This window comes from Meleagris gallopavo, chromosome 23, assembly GCF_905368555.1.
Source record: "Meleagris gallopavo chromosome 23, MGAL_WU_HG_1.1, whole genome shotgun sequence".
NCBI lineage: Eukaryota > Metazoa > Chordata > Aves > Galliformes > Phasianidae > Meleagris > Meleagris gallopavo.
In genome coordinates, this window is record NC_139426.1 from 592,919 (window position 1) to 610,571 (window position 17,653).

At 65.0% G+C, this 17,653-nt stretch overlaps 2 protein-coding genes across 12 annotated transcripts; both read left to right on the top strand.

Annotated features, from left to right (window-relative positions):
* The first annotated feature begins 172 nt into the window (after nucleotides 1-172).
* On the top strand, nucleotides 173-12,848 carry PLEKHG5 (pleckstrin homology and RhoGEF domain containing G5). 10 transcript variants are annotated; one of them, XM_010722704.4, is made up of 22 exons: nucleotides 558-2,181; nucleotides 3,662-3,738; nucleotides 6,032-6,161; nucleotides 6,252-6,354; nucleotides 6,424-6,484; nucleotides 6,584-6,675; nucleotides 6,752-6,888; nucleotides 6,965-7,113; nucleotides 8,618-8,803; nucleotides 8,961-9,131; nucleotides 9,203-9,298; nucleotides 9,386-9,436; nucleotides 9,570-9,719; nucleotides 9,796-9,906; nucleotides 9,971-10,120; nucleotides 10,191-10,328; nucleotides 10,401-10,520; nucleotides 10,596-10,728; nucleotides 10,805-10,920; nucleotides 10,990-11,150; nucleotides 11,223-12,011; nucleotides 12,092-12,848. In XM_010722704.4, exons 1-22 carry the CDS (start codon nucleotides 2,049-2,051, stop codon nucleotides 12,099-12,101), a joined length of 3,264 nt encoding a protein of 1,087 aa, XP_010721006.2. In that variant the 5' UTR covers nucleotides 558-2,048; the 3' UTR covers nucleotides 12,102-12,848. The 10 variants fall into 10 exon arrangements, with proteins under 10 accessions (XP_085098399.1, XP_085098397.1, XP_085098396.1 ...); XM_085242273.1 differs by lacking the exon at nucleotides 558-2,181 and adding an exon at nucleotides 173-191 and having other exon boundaries at nucleotides 10,805-11,150; XM_085242271.1 differs by lacking the exon at nucleotides 558-2,181 and adding an exon at nucleotides 200-356 and having other exon boundaries at nucleotides 10,805-11,150.
* Nucleotides 12,849-12,998: 150 nt separating this feature from the next.
* On the top strand, nucleotides 12,999-17,210 carry TNFRSF25 (TNF receptor superfamily member 25). 2 transcript variants are annotated; one of them, XM_010722702.4, is made up of 8 exons: nucleotides 12,999-13,314; nucleotides 14,995-15,190; nucleotides 15,314-15,445; nucleotides 15,580-15,738; nucleotides 15,813-15,894; nucleotides 15,960-16,018; nucleotides 16,099-16,307; nucleotides 16,388-17,210. In XM_010722702.4, the coding sequence occupies exons 1-8, from the start codon at nucleotides 13,285-13,287 to the stop codon at nucleotides 16,829-16,831; spliced, it is 1,311 nt and encodes a 436-aa protein (XP_010721004.1). In that variant the 5' UTR covers nucleotides 12,999-13,284; the 3' UTR covers nucleotides 16,832-17,210. The 2 variants fall into 2 exon arrangements, with proteins under 2 accessions (XP_010721004.1, XP_085098416.1); XM_085242290.1 differs by lacking the exon at nucleotides 15,314-15,445.
* The last annotated feature ends 443 nt before the right edge of the window (nucleotides 17,211-17,653 follow it).

Consider the following 17,653-nt stretch of genomic DNA (forward strand, 5'->3'; position numbering starts at 1 on the left):
GAACCCCAATGAAAAAACGGAAGCCAACGCACCGACGGAGCTCCGCGCGGCGAAGAGTTAAAGCTTTAACTTAATCCGGCCCTAATTCCGCCATATGGTCGGCTCCGGCGGCGCGGGGAAGGCCCGGCCGGCACGGTGGCGAAAATAAATACGGGGCCATCTGTGCGGCGGGCGGGGGGGCACCGGGAAAGGTGAGACGGGGCCGGGCCGGGGCGGAGCCTCCCGCTGCGGGGCTGCTGCGGGCGGGGGGCGGCGGTGCGGAGCGCGGCGCGGTGTCGGCACCGCGCGGAGCGATGAGCGCTGCGCCCAGGCGCGGGTCCGTCCCCGCAGCCGCCTCAGCCTTCGCCTGGGGACGCGTGAGTGCGCGGGGGGCGCGGGGCGGCGTCCGGCCGAGGCCGTTCCGGGTGTGCGGAGGGAGGGGCGGCTGCGGGGCGCCCGCTGGGAGGGCCCGACCCCCCGGGTCCTGCCCCTCTCCCCTCCGGGTCCTGCTCCCCCCCGATCCTGCCCCCCCCCTGGTTCTGCCCTGAGGTTCGCTCATCCTCTGCCGGGTTCGGGCACGCGCTGCCCCTCCTCCACCCCCCAGCACGTGAGCGGGGGTTGGGGGCGGAGGAGCTCTGCCCGCCTGTGGGGCCGTGGCCGCCGTCTGCTTTCCCCACCCCGAAAGCTCAGGAGCGGCTTTTGCCTTCGTCCGCTCCTGGCGAAGGGTCCCGGAGGCGGCGGAGCTGCGCGCAGTGCGGTGATGGCCGCGGGCGGTGTTGGTGCTGATGAAGCTGGGGCAGGAATTGCCTTCGCCTGATCTTTCCGCGCAGATTGTCCCGTTTTAGGGAGCTTTGCCCAGCGCGGATCTCAGCTGCCTGGTGGTGGAAAGGAGAAAAACGAAACTCTCCGTCTCCACGCACGTGTGCTGCGTCACCGCCAGCAGCGCTGGGGGAGCTTGCCAGCAAGGAAACAATGAGGCTGGAGCTCATTCCTTGGGACGGGTGGGCAGAGCTGTTTCAGTGCTGACGAGATCCCCTCCTGTTGGGCTCAGCACCGCAAACACCCGATCCTGGCCGAGCGCATCCCGGGGTGCTGCTGTCCCGTCAGCAGTGGCCGCTGCCAGCAAGTATGGATGGTTTCACGGGTGGGGGTTCGGCTCTCTTTGGCGGCCAAGCTGGTGTGCAGAAAACGTGGCTTCACAGAGACAAAGCTGTGGTAGTGAGTCTGGGGCAGGAGGCCAGGAGGGAGCGCTGGGAGGGCTGTGCCGCTGTTGCAGGGCTGTCCCAAGGGCAGTCAGGTAGGGGGGCTCAGCCTCGGCCCGGCTCCTCCCTGTCACCTTCTGTGCCTCGCAGGGGAGCCGGGGCACGCGGCTACTGGCTGTCCCAGCTCAGCACTGCCGCCACCGGAGCTCCTGTGTGGAGCAGAACGGTGCGCAGGTTCCAAACCCGGGACCTTGTTAGGAGCTCAGATGTAGGGAGAAAATTCCATTGTGTGAGCCAGGGAGAGCTGCTGCAAAGTTGTGCCACGATCTCAATGCATGAACTGCAGCCGAGTGCTGAGCGCAGGGTGAGGGTCCGGAGCCGGAGCTGTGCTGGTGCCGCGGGGCAACGCGCCCACCCCCGTGCTGTCCTCAGTGCTGTGCCCGTCCTCCCCGCAGCGCTCAGCCCCCAACTCCCGCAGCATTCCCTCCCCGGCCCTGTGCCGCCGGAGCTGCCGAACAGCCGCGCTCTTCATGCCGATTATTTCAATCACAAGCGTGTCTTGTCTCCCCGGCCGAAATTTCTTTCATAGACGGCGGAAAGTGAAATTTGTGCAATGTCTGTAGGAGGCTGAAGAAAGGCCCTTTGTGCGCCCTGTGCGCGGGGCATTGGGCAGCCTCCAGCAGCACCCTCCGCCACCCCAGCGCTCCCGGCTCGCGGGATGAATGCTGTGCTTGTCCAGAGAGCGGGACCTGCTCTTAAAGCCGGAGCCGGGCCCCCTGGCCAGTCCCACCGGTGTGGGCACGGCTCGGCCGAGGCAGCCCCCTGGGTGCCCCATGGTGAGGGCAGGTGCCGCGTTGTGGCCGCACGATGTTTCTGTACTGGAAGAAGCGGGGTGCGTACGAGCTGGGGGCTCTGCCCCCTGCGCTGGCGGGCATGGAGTACGGGGCGGTGGAGCGCTTCTCCTGGAGCTCCAGCCTGGACATCAGCGAGCAGCTGGCGGGTACGTGGTGGGGCTGGAGGGCGGTGGCGTGGCAAAAACCCTGCACAGAGACAGAGGCACCGCTGTGCGCAGGGAGGCTGCGGCAGGGCTGGGAGCGGGGATGCCGCGGTGCAGCTGGGGAGCACCTGGAGAGCTGCCTGCCTGGTGCACTGTGGCTGGCATGCAGGTTGTGAGGTCCTGGTGTGTGTGCGCGTGTGTGTGTGAGCCCCTGCTGCCGGTGGTGGTGTTGGGGAAGGGCCATGGCAGTTTGCAGCGTGACCTGGTGTGGGGCAGCAGGGCAGGGGGCTGCTGTCACCGTCCCCGTGGTTTTGGTGAGTTGGGAAAACTTCCCTTCGGCGGCCTGAAAGAATTTCTGATTTGTTTCTGTTATTATTCATAATAGGTCAAGTGAAATGATGGTGGTGGAGGGGCCAAGCAGCCTGGCGGGCGCTGCGGGGCGGCGGTGGGGACAGAGTGCCCATTGTGCTGCTGCGGTGTGGGGCTGGCGTGTGGGCAGCGGGGCCCCCCGGCAGCCGCACTCCTGGCTCTCTCCCATGGGCACTGCACCCAGGGGTGCCCATGGGGGTCCTCACGGAGGTGCCCTGGGCCGGTGTGAGCACAGCCCGCACGCTGCCCCACAGGAGAGCTCTCACTTCAGCCCTGGTGCCCGCTGGTGTGCCGTGAGCTGCCTGGAGTCTGTTATTTTTAAACTATTAGGCACGACACATAACAAAAGCTTTCAAAATAGGATTTGTCCTCAAGGCCGATTTAACTGTTAGAGCTTAAAGCAGACCGTAAGCCCCTTTGGGGCTGGCGAGGAGCAGATTTAGCACTGCTGGCACTGCCCTCGGCCGGTGCCTCTCCTGGCAGTGAATGCAGGATGATGCCCCCAGGCCCTGCTCTCTGCTGTGGCCATCCCAGCTCTGCTACCCGTTGGGAAATAAATCTCCATATTAGGGCAGGTTTGGGGCTTTGGGCCTGTTCCTGTGTTTGCAGCAGTGGGAGCTGGGGGAGCGCACTGTGCATCATCGCTGGCAGCACTCAGGGCTGCCGTCCCCATCCCAGGGGCAGCTCCCAGCCCCTCTCCCAGCCGTGGGCAGTCCTGGCCTTGCTCAGCCCCGTGTCTGGGGCAGCTGTGGGACCCCTTCTATGGGCAGCATGTGCCCAGAGTGGCCCCGGCACTTTGTGACAGGGAGCAGGAGGCAGCTGGTCCCAGTGCTGCAGGTGCATTCTGCTCTTCTCTGCTGGAAAAGCTGGAGCCACAGCGCTGGATTCGGCATGGGGACGTGAGGTTCGGTGCATCACTGGGTGCTGCTGCTGCTCACCGGGGCAGGAAGTTGGCAGCCTCTGCTCTCTGCCTTCTGCCCAAAAGCTGGGCGCTCACTGTCAGGGACCTGTCCTCCTGCAGGGGCCATGGGGCAAGAGCAGTGGGGCAGGGTTGGGCGTGGGGTTGCAGGGCCCCATGTGTGCACCCAGCGCTAACCCCAGCTCTCTCCTGCAGATGAGCAGCGCCCAGCAGAGGAGCAGGGGCTGCGTTGCCAGAATCCCGACTGTACCGACAAGAGGAGGGCGGCCAAGGTAGGTCATGGGGTGCCGGCACTGCGGCTTTCAGCTCGGGCTGTGCCATCAGGAAGGCAGTAAGCATGTGGTATTGGTGCAGATCTGGGCAGGTGGAGGCTCCCGTGGGCTCGCCCTGGCTCCAATGCTCTGGTGCCGGTAGAACCGGTTGGTGCAGCTGGCTGGCAGGCAGCCATGGGGCAGAAAGCCCTGGGCCGGTAGGATGTGGCTAGGTAGCAGGGAAGGGCTGCAGCCACTTCCCCACACGGTGGGAGCTGTGTATGGCACACATCCCTTGGCAGCATCGCGGTCCCGCTGCCCATGTATGCCTGCAGGCTCGTGCGTGGCTGGGATTTAACTGCGTGGCAGCAGCTTCCCTGTTTCCCCACCTGCTGTAATTCAGGCTAATCTCATTGAGCCCGTCTGTCCTGTTCCCGGTGGGAGCACCGCTCGGCAAGCCAGCACAGGCAGCGCGGCTGTGCCCAGGAGGGAGGGAACCTCAGCTGCAGCTCTCTGCTGCGCACCGGGGCTTGGCAGCAGAGCTACACAGGGCCCCTCCAGGAGCAGCTGCGTTCATACCCGCGTCCATTGAGGCATGCGGGGGGACGGGAGCGCTGTGATCAGGCTGGGAAGAGCAGGGAATTAAGTAGAGCCTGCGGCTGGAAGCGCCCATGCCACCTCTCCTAATCTTGTTGATCGCTAATGTAAAGCCGGAGTGGATTTAGGGCCCCTTATCTCTGGCTGCTCGACCTGCTGGCTCGCTCCGGGCTGTCCTCGCTGCCGGTGCCGTGCTGCTGCTCTGCTCCTGGTGAGTGCCGGGTTCCTGCTCAGTGCGCCGAGGCCGCGCAGGTGGGGAGGGTGTGCAGTGCTCAGCCGTGCGGTGCGATGCCCCCGGCCTCGGTGGGAAGGGCAGCGCAGGACGATTGCTCCGGCAACAAGAGCGATGGTAGTTGGGCCCTGGAGGCCTGGCAGCACCAGCGCAGGCTTTTATGGTGAGCAGATGAGCTCTGTTTTTTGGAACGAGGCACCCGCTGCCTTTTGAGAGCATCAGGGAGGAAATAACGAAGCGGTGACCTTTCAAAGAGTGCGGGTTTCGGGAAGGCTCTGCTCTCCAGCTCCTTCCAGAGCCGGGCTGTTCCCTCAGCCCCCCAGCACCTCAGACCCTGCAGTGCAGGGAGTGGGGCAGGCATCTGCCTGGGGAGGGGAGCGTGGTGTGGGCAGAGCAGGGATCAGGCATGGGGGAGGCGAGGCGGGCAGGCAGGTGTGCAGCGCGGCTGCAGGCGTGGCGTGCCGTGTTTGCACGGGTGGAGCTGCTGGGTAAACACAGCGCGGGACACACGTGGCACCAGGCTGCGGCCTCGTGCCAGCACCACTGGGAGCAAGCGGCCGGGAGCCATCCCGTGTTGGACGGCCAGATGGGGCCAAGCGGGGACGTGCAGGAAGGCAGGTTGGTGAGCAGTATGGCTGCGGTGCTTCCACCCTGCAGCCCCGGGCTCTGCCTATGGGTTTGGGTTTCCCTCGGCATCCCTGCAGTGGGGGCAGCCGGGCACGTTGAAGGCAGTGCGGTGCTGGGGGTAAGTGGCCCCATTGGGGAGCGCGGGTGGTGGGCCGCGTCAGCATTGACCTCAGCAGCGCCGGGAGGAAGGAGGGCAGGAAGCGGGGGCGGCTCGGGGTGCACCGGCGCTTCCTCTGCCACACAGCGGGGCCCGCGCTCCCGGGATGCCGCTCCGCAGCCTTTGTGCTCGTGGGGTGGCCGTGGGGCACCGCCAGATGGGGACGTACCTCGGGTGTGGGCTGACTGCCCCCGGCAGCACCCGAACCCCTGGCACAGCCCCCAGCAAAGGGTCACGGGCTGTGCACCGCACTGGGGCTGGCCAGGGGTTTAAAAATAAATGCCTGTGAATGCCCGGCCGAGGCTGAGGCTGGGCGCACAATCGGAGGAAATGCATCGGCTTGCGAGCATTGTTTTGCTGCAGACACTTGCTTCCTCCGTCCTGCCGTGGGGACACTGATCTCGCAAACACAAAAGGGCTCTGGAGTGGCCCTGCAGACCCCTGAGAGCACAGCAGGTCCTGGTGCACCCTCAGCCCAGCATGGGACATCAGGAATGGGCGAGTGGGGGCCAGGTGCCCCCAGCGCCTCCAGTGCCCTCTCTCCCTCCATGCCCAGCTGTGTGCAGCCCTCCTGCTGCAGTCCCAAGGCTCTGAGGGTCTCTGTGCAGTGCAGTGGTGATGGTGAGGGGGCTCAGCACAGCCCACAGGGGGTGAGGGGGTCCCGCTGCTGTCCTGTCCCAGCCCACAGCTGCACCCCACAGGTATGCCACCACGCCGAGTGCCAGCAGCTGAACTGCAGCAGCCCGCTCAGCCTGTGTGAGGCCTGCGACGGGCACCTGCACGACACCATGCACTTCGATGGGCACATCCGCTTCGACCTGCCCCCACCAGGTAAGCCGGGCTGGCTGCACTCTGGGCTCTCGGTGGGACACAGCGGGGCCAGCGGGTTCAGCACAGCCTGGCCCCAATGGTCATTGACAGGCTCCATCCTGGCTCGCAACGTGTCCACACGCTCCTGCCCACCGCGCACCAGCCCTGCCTCCGACATGGAGGATGACGACGAGGGACAGGCGGACGGGAGAGGGTGAGTGCATGTCCCAGCCCCTTCTGCAGTTTGTGGGAGAGAGCGGGCTCACTCTGCCCATGCCTGCAGGGACAGGAGAAGCTCGGCACTGAAGCTGCCCAAGAAGAAGGCTCGGCGCAGGCACACGGATGTAAGGCACCATCCCCTCTCTGGGGCTCTGCCGTGTGGTTATGCTGTGGCCACATCCAAGGTGGGTGGGAGCCCTTTGTGAGCTGTGTGTCTCCTGCAGGACCCCAGCAAGGAGTGCTTCACCCTCAAATTCGACCTGAATGTTGACATCGAGGCGGAGATCGTGCCGGCCATGAAGAAGAAGTCCCTGGGGTGAGCGTGCCTGTGCCAGGCACAGCCCTGATGGGCACGGAGACCCCACAGGACCCATAGGCATGGTATCCCACAGGGACGTGCTGCTGCCGGTCTTTGAGAGGAGGGCGATTGAGCACAGCAAGGTGGACATCTACCTGGACCAGTCTAACACACCACTCTCCCTCCAGTTTGAGGCGTATCGCTTTGGGGGACACTACCTGCGGGTGAAAGGTGTGGAGGGGGACAAATGTAAGGCCAACCCAGGCACCACGGGGCAGGGGGCTCTGACAGCTCTGTGCTCTCGTAGCCAAGCCTGGGGACGAGCTGAAGGTGGAGCAGGCGGCACGGGATGCACGCTCAGCCAGCCTGCCCATCCTGCGCCCCGCCAGCACCGCTGCACTCCTTGGGACAGGGCTGGAGCCAGGGCCGGGCCGTAGGGAGGGCACTGACATCCTGGTGAGTACCTGCAGCACTCCGTGCCTCGTGTATCCGGGAGGGTGGGGGCACACTACAGCAGTAGGGTGTCTCCTGGTTGGCCTCATGCAGTGGGGTGCAAACCCCCTGGAAGCCTTGAGAACGGGCTCAGCTCCCAGCAGTGCTGTGCTGTGCCAGCGGTGCCACATTGCAGTGTGGGCAGTGCCCTGCGCCAGGCGTGGCGGCTCAGCTGGCAGCCCTGCAGCTGTGCCACGTATGGGCTGGTACTTGAGCAAAGCAAAGCTCCACGCCCCAGGGCCCCATGGCTGTGAGCTGCTACGCAGACCCCAGGGCTCGCCCTGGCTGCACTCCCGGCCAGGATGTGGCCACTGTCCCTCCTCGCCTTGGCACCTGTCAGCTGCTGTGTGCAGCTCAGTCCTGCCCTGTGGACCCTGGCACCAGATAAGCTGTGGGGCCGGACCTGCTGCCACTCCCCGTGGGAGCAGATGCCACACTCGTGTGGTCACGCAGCTCCTGCTCCCCAGAATTTGGCTCTGGGGATCCCAGCGTGGGGACAGCAGCTCTTAGCTCTCTGTGCCAGAAGCCCCTGAGTGTGCCAAGCTGGCTATGTGGCCGGGGCTGGTGGCTGCCCGCGTCCGGCAGTACGATGCCTGGCAGTGGGACCGGCACTGCGCTGGTGGGGCAGAAGGGATGGCGGTCACAGGGCCACCTCCACAGCCGGGTCCCCGAGGGCAGGTGGGAGCAGAGCCAAACCAGGCCGGCGGGGCCAGCGTGGGCCAGGGCGCCTGGGGACACCGTGGCATGGTGAGCTATGAGGCCGTGCTGGGGCAAAGTATAGATTCTTCAGGGCATATGGTGCTGTCACGGCTTGGGGACGGTAGGTCTCTCTCTGCCACGCGATGGCCGTGCTGCACTTTGTACCAGGTGAGGAGAGGGCAGCAGCCATGTCGTGGTGTGGCCTTGGCATGGGGTTGTGAGGATGCATGAGCGTGGCATGAGCCGAGTGCCCAGGCAGGCGGGTGCTGTGTGGCCGGGACCCAGCTCCGCTGCGGGATGGTGGGCTTTGATCTTTGCCAGCGAATTGTTCGGGTCTGTTTAGCTTATCTGGCGAGGAGGGAAATTAGGTTTTCTGTGCTGGCCCCACCTCCTTTTGTTCAGAGGAGCACAGCCAGAGCTGCCTGGCTCTGCGGTTCAAGTTCAGAGCACGGCTGGGCGGTGTGGGGCTCGGGGTGCTGCACCCTGTGGGATGCGCTGAGCCGCGGTGCCCCTCTGCCACGGGGTGTGGGCACAGGACCGGTGCACTTGGCCCCCTGTATGCAGGATGCAGGTACGCAGGTCAGTGCGGGTGCGGGCGCAGCGAGCTCATGTCCCGTGGGGGCCTGGCTCTGCACACCCTAGAAAGGGACCGGCTATAGGGTGTGGGGGACACATCAGCAGGGGCAGAGCATGGCTTTCGGGGGCTGTCCCGGCACTGTGAAGTGTGCAGGGCTGGTGCTGACCTGCAGCACCGACCGTATCCGTGCAGGCTCCGGGCAGGCGGCGGAAGAACATGACGGAGTTCCTGGGGGACGCCAGCATCCCCAGCCCTGAGCCATCCCTGCATGGCAGTGGCTCTCTGCCCACCAATGGCACTGACACCTGGAAGAACCGTGCTGCCAGCCGCTTCAGTGGCTTCTTCAGCTCCGGCGCCAGCACTGGCCCCTTTGGGCGGGTAGGTGGGCAGGGGAGGGGTGCGGGAGTCGTGGTGCTGTGCTGGGGTGGTGGTGGGTTGAGGTCCTGCATGGCTGTGCCCGGATCCATGGGCAGGGCCAGCAGAACTGTGGCACTCAGCCACTGTCCTCAGCCCATCTGCTCATGCCTTCCAGCAGGAGGTGGACAAGATGGAGCAGCTGGAGAGCAAGCTGCACACCTACAGCAGCTTCGGGCTGCCCAAACTACCACCGCAGCTCCGCTTCGACCAGGACTCCTGGGAGGAGGATGGGGACGACAGCAGCCTGGTGCTAGAGGACAGCTGGCAGCAAATCATTGAGGGCACGGAGGTAGGGCTGGGGTTGATGGCAGTGCTGGCCGCACTCTTTGGATGGTGAAACACTGACGCTTGGTCCTGCAGGCCCTGACGCGCCGGCAGTGCCACCAGCAGGAAGCCATCTGGGAGCTGCTGCACACTGAGGCCACCTACATCCGAAAGCTAAAGGTCATCACTGACGTGAGTGCCTATGGCCCATGTTACTCAACCACAGGTCTCCCCCATACCATGGCTCCTGCCCCACGAGCTCCTGCTCTGTCCCCACAGCTCTTCCTCTGTTGCCTGCTGAACCTTCAGGAGTCAGGGCTGCTGTGTGAGGTGAGTGCGCTGTGTATGTAGGGGCTGTGCTGTGGGGTCTGGGGGAACAGCAGTGTGGTGCACAGCAGGGGTCCCCCAGCATGGTGGGTGCATGGGGATGTGACCCACGGCGGCTCCCCGCCTCCCTCCGTAGGTGGATGCTGAGCGCCTGTTTGGCAATATTGGGGAGATCATCCAGCTGCACCGCAGCCTGTGGAGCAGCGTCATGGCCCCGGTGCTGGACAAGGCCCGCCGGACCAAGGTGCTGCTTGACCCCATGGACTTCCTCAAGGGCTTCAAGACGGTGAGTGCCAACCCTGTGCTGCACCATGGGCTGTGCCAGGCTGTGCCCTGCAGTGACACCTCCGTATTGCCCGCAGTTTGGAACTCTCTTCAAGCCCTATATCCAGTACTGCATGGAGGAGGAGGGTTGCATGGAGTACATGCGCAATCTGCTGCGCGACAGCGAGCTCTTCCGTGCCTACGTGACGGTAAGGGGGGAGCGGCGGGGCTGGGGCTGGGGCTGCAGCTGGAGCTGACATCTGCATGTTGCAGTGGGCCGAGAAACACAAGCAGTGCAGCCGCCTGAAGCTCAGCGACATGCTGGTGAAGCCACACCAGCGCCTCACCAAGTACCCACTGCTCCTCAAGTCCGTGCTGAAGAAGACGGATGATGCGCGCACCCGTGATGCCATCCTCACCATGGTAAGGGGCACGGCGCGGGGACGCGGGCAGGTGGGCAACCCAGCCTCTCACCTCTGTGCCTGTGCTGCAGATCGGCTCTGTGGAGCACTTCATCAACCACGTCAACTCACGGATGCGCCAGCGGCAGGAGCAGCAGCGCCTGGCTGCCATCCTCAGCCGCATCGATGCCTATGAGGTGGTGGAGGGCAGCACGGACGAGGTGGACAAGGTAGGCTGGGGAAGGCGCAGCTGCATGCGGTGCTGTGTCCTGACCTGTGCTGACCTCCCTGGCTCCCCGCAGCTGCTGAAGGAGTTCCTGCGGTTGGACCTGACGGCCCCCATGCCCGGCACCTCCCCAGATGACACCCGGCAGCTTCTGCTCGAAGGCAGCCTGAAGATGCGGGAAGGTAAAGACAGCAAGGTGAGGATGGGGGGCATGGGGAGCTCATCCCTCGTGTGCAGGCTGGCACCCACGGCGCTGCTCTCACCCCCACAGATGGACGTCTACTGCTTCCTCTTCACCGACCTCTTCCTCATCACCAAGCCCGTCAAGAAGGCTGAGCGCACCAAGGTGATCCGACAGCCCTTGCTGGTGGACAAAGTCATCTGCCGGGAGCTGAAGGACCCAGGTGAGTGGCACCAGGGCGGAGGGTTGCACCCCAGGAAGACACTGGAAGTCCAAGCCTCACAGCCCCTCATTCGCAGGCTCCTTCCTCCTCATCTACCTGAATGAGTTTGGCAGCGCCGTGGCTGCCTACACCTTCCAGGCCAGTGGGCAGTCGCTGTGCCGCAGCTGGGTCGAGGCACTGCACAATGCACAGGTGAAGACACTGTGTGGGGAGGACGTGGGGCTCTCGTGCCCACAGCTCCCTGACACCTGCCATCCCCAGAACTTGCTGCAGCGGCTGCGGCTGCAGGAGCAGCAGCGTGGGCAGTGCCGGCGCCTGCAGGAAGAGGAGGAAGATGAGGAGGACGGTGAGAGCAGCACCTCAACCGCCAGCTCGCCCACGGTGCTGCGCCGCAGCAGCACCAGCCTGGACTCCCAGCAGTGGTATGAGGGGGACAGGGACACTGTGACCACTTGTGCAGTGCAGCCCCCTCCTCACCTTCCCCTCTCCCGCAGCCCCTCAGACGGCTCCACCGAGACCATCTCAGTGGTAGTGGTGGACGGCGGCGATGAGCTCTCCTCCCCAGACTCAGATGTGGGGCCATTCGGTTCACCATCAGACAGCACCTCTGTCAGCACCGGTACCTCCGTCAGCACCGCCACCGGCACCTCTGGCAGCACCCCAACCCACGAGCTGCCCTTGGGCAGCCTGCCCCTGCCTCCCAGCGTCACCACGCAGCCTGGCAGCTTCTGCTCGGCGTCCATTGACAGCGCCTACGGCACACTCTCACCCGCCTCACCACGGGACTTTCCCCGGCAGCAGGACGTAGGGGCTGAGGAGGGACCAGAAGCTCTGGCCCCACAGCCCCCCTCGCCCCGGCTGCGCCGTCGGACGCCTGTGCAGCTCCTGCCCTGCAAGGCCCGAGTGCTCAAGTCCAAATCAGAGGCCAGCCTGCTTCAACTGCTGGCCGGGCCCCCTACCCCACTTAACCAGAGCCGGAGCCTGTCTGACCTATGCATGGCCCCCCCTGCTCCCCCATTGCTCCAGCGGACTAGCCATTCCCCGGAGCACCTGGCCCCCGGCGCCGGCAGCAGCAGTAGTGGTGACTCCACTTCAGAGCTCTCAGAGCCGGAGGAGCCCATGGAGACCCCTGGACCCACCCTGGGCCAGCCCGGCCACAGCCCTCAGCCCCCTGCCCACCGCACGCTCTCAGACTCCTCATCAGCGCAGCACCGCAAGCTGACGCTGGCACAGCTCTACCGAATACGGACCACACTGCTCCTCAACTCCACGCTGACGGCCTCGTATGTGCAGCCCATCCCCTCTACATGCCATGCACCAGGCCTCATGCTGACCAAGCCTCTTTCTTTCTTGTGCCCTGCAGGGAGGTCTGAGAGCTGCCGGGGCAGTGAGGATGAGGATGGACGTGCAGCTGCTCCAAGAGCTCTTCCTGCTTCTAACCGTAGTGTAACGTCGGGGCTGGGCAGAGAGGGCACCCACCAGCTCGTGCCAGGATGTCACACGTGGGGACACAGAGCAGTCCCGTCTGGGAGGGTGCATCCCGGCAGGGCGGCACCGGGCTGCCCATTGCTACCCAGGGGTGTCCGTGTGGGGCTGGACATGGTGCACAGTGTGGCCGTGGGGCTGCGCCTGGGGAGGCCATGGGCTCAGCGGCTCCGTGCGGGGAGGAGGGATGGCGACGTCGGCAGCGGGGAGTGGGGAAGGTGTGAGATGGCTGCGGGGTGGGCAGCACAGGGCTGCTGGCATATGGGGCGGGAGGCGGGGGGTGGCGACACAAGGGGGGACAGGGCTGAGCTGGGGCTAGCAGTGGCCACAGGGTCTGGCCAGGGCATGGTTTGGTGGCCAGGGTGTAGGAGCATGGGAGCTGCGGTGGCTGAGCGCTGGGTGCCATCCTGTGCTGGGCTGGTGGGGAGCTACTGCCTGTTGACACAGCCCACACCAGAGTGGGATGCCACTGCAGAGTGCATATTTATTGAGCTTCAGGCTGTCCCTGTAACAGTGCAGCCTGCTGGCACTGGGAGGTGGCAGTGGCTGCACTGTGGGCATGTACTGGCCATGGCACCTGTGCTGGCTGCGGTGCGGTCCAGCCAAGCAATAAACCTAGCTGTGTGCATGCTGCACCCGCCTCGCCTCTCCTTCGGGCAGCAGCCAGGCACCGTGGGGTGAGGGAGAGTGGATGTGGAGCAGGTACCATGCGAGGCTCATGGGGGTGGGGATCAGGGTGCAGCTCTGCCCTGTGGGGCAGTGTCTCCTCCAGACTGTGTGCTGCTGGGGGGAATGGGAGGGACATGGCGAGCTGGCACAGGTCCCTCCTGCGCAGCGTTCCTGTCATGTGCTTTCAAACCCTCTGGTCTCATTTCCAAAAAAGCATTTCCTCCTGCTCTGGTCACATATAAAAGCCTGCTTGGGGAAGGCTGGTGCTCATTCATCACATGTCGTGCAGCAGCAATGGGGCGTGGGGGAACCCTATACTGAGCCTCCCCAGCACCAGGAACCCCATGCTCTGTTGTGCCCACCATTGCCACACGGCATGACCCAGCTGTGCCGGCTGCAAGGATGAAGCACCGCTGCCCAGGGGCGGCCTCGGTGAGTGTGGGGGGGTTGGGGGCCTGCTGGCTAGGCTGGTGTGGCCCTGGGTGCCCAGAGCAGGTGGTGGCTGTGGGTGGTTTCAGTGGAAGTGGTGTGAGATGTACTCGGCAGCGTGCTGAGGGGCCCACGAAAGCACTCACTCTATCTGTCCGAGCTGTGCTGAACACCTGGAGGCTGCAATTCGCCCTCCTGCAGCCTGACCCAGGGCACAGCAGCGGGGACTGCGGGTGGGATATGGTCACAGGGGTGCCAGGTGTGGTACGGCCACGGGGACCACAGGCACAGCACGGTTATGGGAACCGCAGGCACGGCACAGCCCCAGGGCTAGGCATGGCCATGGGCGCTGCGGGCGCAGCACGGTCACTGGGAGCGTGGGCACAGCCACGGGGACGGTGGGCAGAGCACGGCCACAGGACCACGGCCAGGCTGCGCCGAGAGCCTGCGAGCACGGGGCAGGATGCCGTTGCAGCCCCATGCACGGTGGCAAACGGTGACAGTGGGGCGGCCGTGGGCTCTGAGTAGGTGGGTGCCGCAGCCCTGTGGGGCCAGGAGCAGAGGCTGCAGACAGAACCGCGTTACGGGTAGGGGCGGTGCTTGAGCGGCACAGGAAGCAGAGGCCCCGCTGCGTAACCGGTGCCGCACAGCACCTGCCCGCCCGGTGCCGGGGATGGGGCAGCACACGCGTGCAGGTCGGGCCGCGCCGCGGGGTGCTCGTGCCCGGCAGGGCTGCGCGCTGACTCAGACGTGCCGCTGGCTGCTGGGCTCCTTGTTGTGGTGCGGCCGCCCTGATGCGATCGCAGCGTTATGCAAATGGCACAGCCTGTGCATGGTTTCCAGTCCGGCGGCGGCGGGTTTAATAGAAAATGATTCAGTCCTTGTAATCGGGGTGATCTCGGCTGGGAAATCCGGCCCCCGGCAAGGAATCCCCTGGCTCCCTGCCTGCCCTGGCCGAGCAAACGCTGCTCACATCACAACACCACGTGCGGCTCTGGGACCCCACCCGGGCTGCGGGTGGTGGAGTGAGGCAGGAACCCCCGTGCTCCCCCCAGAGCTCCCCTCCACTCAGCACCCAGCACCCTGCGGGGTGGCGGGGGAGCAGTGACCTACTTTGGGACGCACGCATGAAGTGTGATAGCATCGGGGACAGCGTGAGCTGGGCCTGGTTTCCTCTCAGGGAGGAAATCGCCTCATCTGTGAGGCAGATAAAAAGGGAGGAAAGTGGAGGGAGGTGTTAACCCTCCCGTGCCCTGAACTGCACGCTGTGTGGGGCTGAGCACTGGGCTGGCTGATGGCATCTGTGGGCCGAGTGCCTGTGGGCAACGCTGGTCTGCCTGAGCCCAGCAGGGCGACCCACGTGCCCACACGGTGCCCTATGCTGAGGTCAGGAACCAATTACTCAGGGACCTAGGGGAAAGCCCGGCACAGGGGCTGCCTTGGGGCATTCCCAGCCCTGGGTCTGTGGGCACGGGGCTGCCCCTGGCTGTCCTGCCTTGCTGCCAGCCCTGCAGGGCACTGGCATCTGCTTGGCCTAACACCCTGCAGATTGGGCTTGGCTGGGGCTCAGGTGCCTGTTGTGCATGGCTGGAAGCCCAGTGAGTGTGATGGCCCAGCCCTGCTGCCCTGGGATGCTCGCTCTGCACCCAGGCTCTCTGCAGCCTGCCCTCTCCCTGCCCACAGGTGCTCCTGGCAGTGCTGTGGCTGCTGGCCAGCGGGTCACAGCCCCCGGGCTGCCAGGACTGTTCCATGCTACGCAGCCAGCAGGGCCTGGTGCTCCCATCCAACCGCACTCGGAGGTCCACTGAAAAGTTGTCCTGCCCCTCTGGGATGACCTGGATCCCTTCAGTTGGTTGGTGCTGTACCCTGTGTGCCCCAGGTGAGAAGTGCCCGGCTGGCAAGGCACCATGCACCAGGTGTGTCCCTTGCCATGGGCATGGTTGCATGGCACTGCCTGGGCATGCAGCGGTGGCCGTGCTCATTGTCCCTCTGCTGCCCACAGGGAAATTCCTGCAAACCCCCTGCACAAGGCATGGAAACGACAGCGTGTGTGTACCCTGTCCTGCCGGCACCTTTCTCTCCCACCCCAACATCCTCCCCAAGTGCAATGCTTGCTACATGTGTGACCATCAAAGTGAGTTGACAGTGTGCTGTGCCATGCTGTGCCACATTGTGCCATGCTGTGCCACACTGTGCCATGCTGTGTCATGCTCTGCCAAGCTGTGCCATGTTGTGCTGTGCTGCCCTGCTCACCACCTGCCTCTGCAGCTTTCCAGACTGTGGTGAGCAACTGCTCAGCCACCAGCAACATCGCCTGTGGCTGTGAGTCTGGCTACTTCCGCGAGTGCCAAAATAAGAATGATAACTGTAGTGACTTCTCCTGCAAGAAGTGCAAGACCTGCCCTGGGAAGCTGCTCCTGCAGCCCTGTGAGTGCTTCCACCCAGCCCATGGGATGCCACCTGCAGGGCCTCCACTGGCCTGACATGTACCCTCTCCCCAGGCTCAGACAGGCAAGATGCACAGTGTGGGAGCTGCAAGCCCAACTTCTACGCCGAGGGCAGCGAGTGCCGCCCGTGCCACATGTAAGCAGCTCCCGGGGGGGTGTGCTGGCAACACGGCACAGTGCCCACCATCCCTCTCCTTGCAGGAGCACCCCAGAGACATGCGGCGAGGAGTGCCAGCGGGTGTGCGGCCACCGTGCCCGAGGTGTGTGAGGTGGTGAGGCTGGGGATGAGGGCGGCGGGGTGGGGGGCACGGCTCCAGGGGACAGCACTACTTCCTTGCAGGCTCGGGGCTGGAGTACATCCTGCTGGGCCTGACCGGGCCCCTCTTCCTGGGTGCCCTTGCCATCTATCACAAGCGGAAGCGGCTCCTGATGGAGACCCCAGCAGTCAGTCCCCTCCCTACAGTCTCACCCTGGAACTGCTCTGGCCCCACAGCCTGTATGCACCCCATCATCCAGAGGGCTGCAGCAACAGAGGTGGTACAGTGCCAGGTGAGTGCCTGCTGGGGGGTGGGTGGCTACCAGCCACGGTTGGGTGGTCCGCACTGGACCTGGCCAAACTCTCCGGACAGGAGTGGGAGCCTGGCCCCAGCATGGCGAGGAGGAGCTCCGAGTCCTCGGCCTTGCTGCACCAACAACCCAGCAGAGCAGCATTGCCCAACGGCACCACGGAGCCCTCGGTGCCCCAGGAGCCCAGCACAGCGCACAGCCCGGCCCCACCACTCAGCAGCCCCCAGCGCTGCGCCCTGCTGCAGGGCAGCCAGCTCTACGCTGTCATCAACGCAGTGCCGGTGCGGCGCTGGAAGGAGTTCATGCGGGTGCTGGAGCTGCGGGACACGGAGATTGAGCTGGTGGAGATGGAGGTGGCCCCGTTCCGCGACCGGCAGTACGAGATGCTGAAGCGCTGGTGCCAGCAGACCAGTGCCACGCTTGACCGCATCTTCGCCGCCCTGGAGCACATGGACCTGTCGGGTTGTGCTGAGACACTGCGCCAGAGCCTGGCATTGGGACCCTGATTTCCTGTCTGCAATGTGGTGACACAGCCCCAGTGGCTGCCCCAGAGCCCTCCTGGCTGCACTGTGCCCCCATCAGCAAAGTGAGCGGATCCGGCGCCACGGAGTGCCCTACCCCTAAGTATTGTTACTTATGCTGTGTAGACATTTTATGTCGCTTATCTGGACTGCTGGCTCAGGCTGCAGGAGCAGGACAGAACTCCCCTTCTGGGCCACTCACCCACCCCTATTTATGTCTTCCTGCTCCTGGGACCCCGTGCTGCTTGCAGGACGAGCAAGCACCGAGCCCACTGCCAACCCATGGGATAGTTCTCGAGGCCGCCCAGCACATGGTGCACATGGGTGGGCCTGTCCCTGCCCCAATAAAGTGGTGTGTTCTCCACCCCTTGGCACCTGGCCTTTCCTCTGGGGCCGCTGCTGGCCCCACAGCACAGAAGTGCTCCTGGATGGAAGCACCATCGGGGATGGCTCTCGGGTGGCACGGCACAGCGCAGGCACCACAGGAGGGGCATTGCAGGCAGCCCCAGGAAGGCGCGGGGCACCGCAGGAGGGGATTTATTGTTTTAATTGCCGAAACGCGGAGGGTCTGGGTCAGACGTGGGCCGGAAGCCTCCCTCTAGCGGCTCCGGAGGCGGGAGGGAAGGAGCGCAGGGAGCACGCAGCGTGCACCGATCGCACGGCAGCCCCCGTGCAGCACGGCTCCAGGGCCCCATTCTGTGAGCGGCAGCGTCGGGGGGGCGGCAGGCGGGGGCAGCGGAATGGGGCTACGAGGACCTGGGCGGTGGCAGCGGGCGCTCCTATGGGGCGGGTGAGGTGGGAGCACCG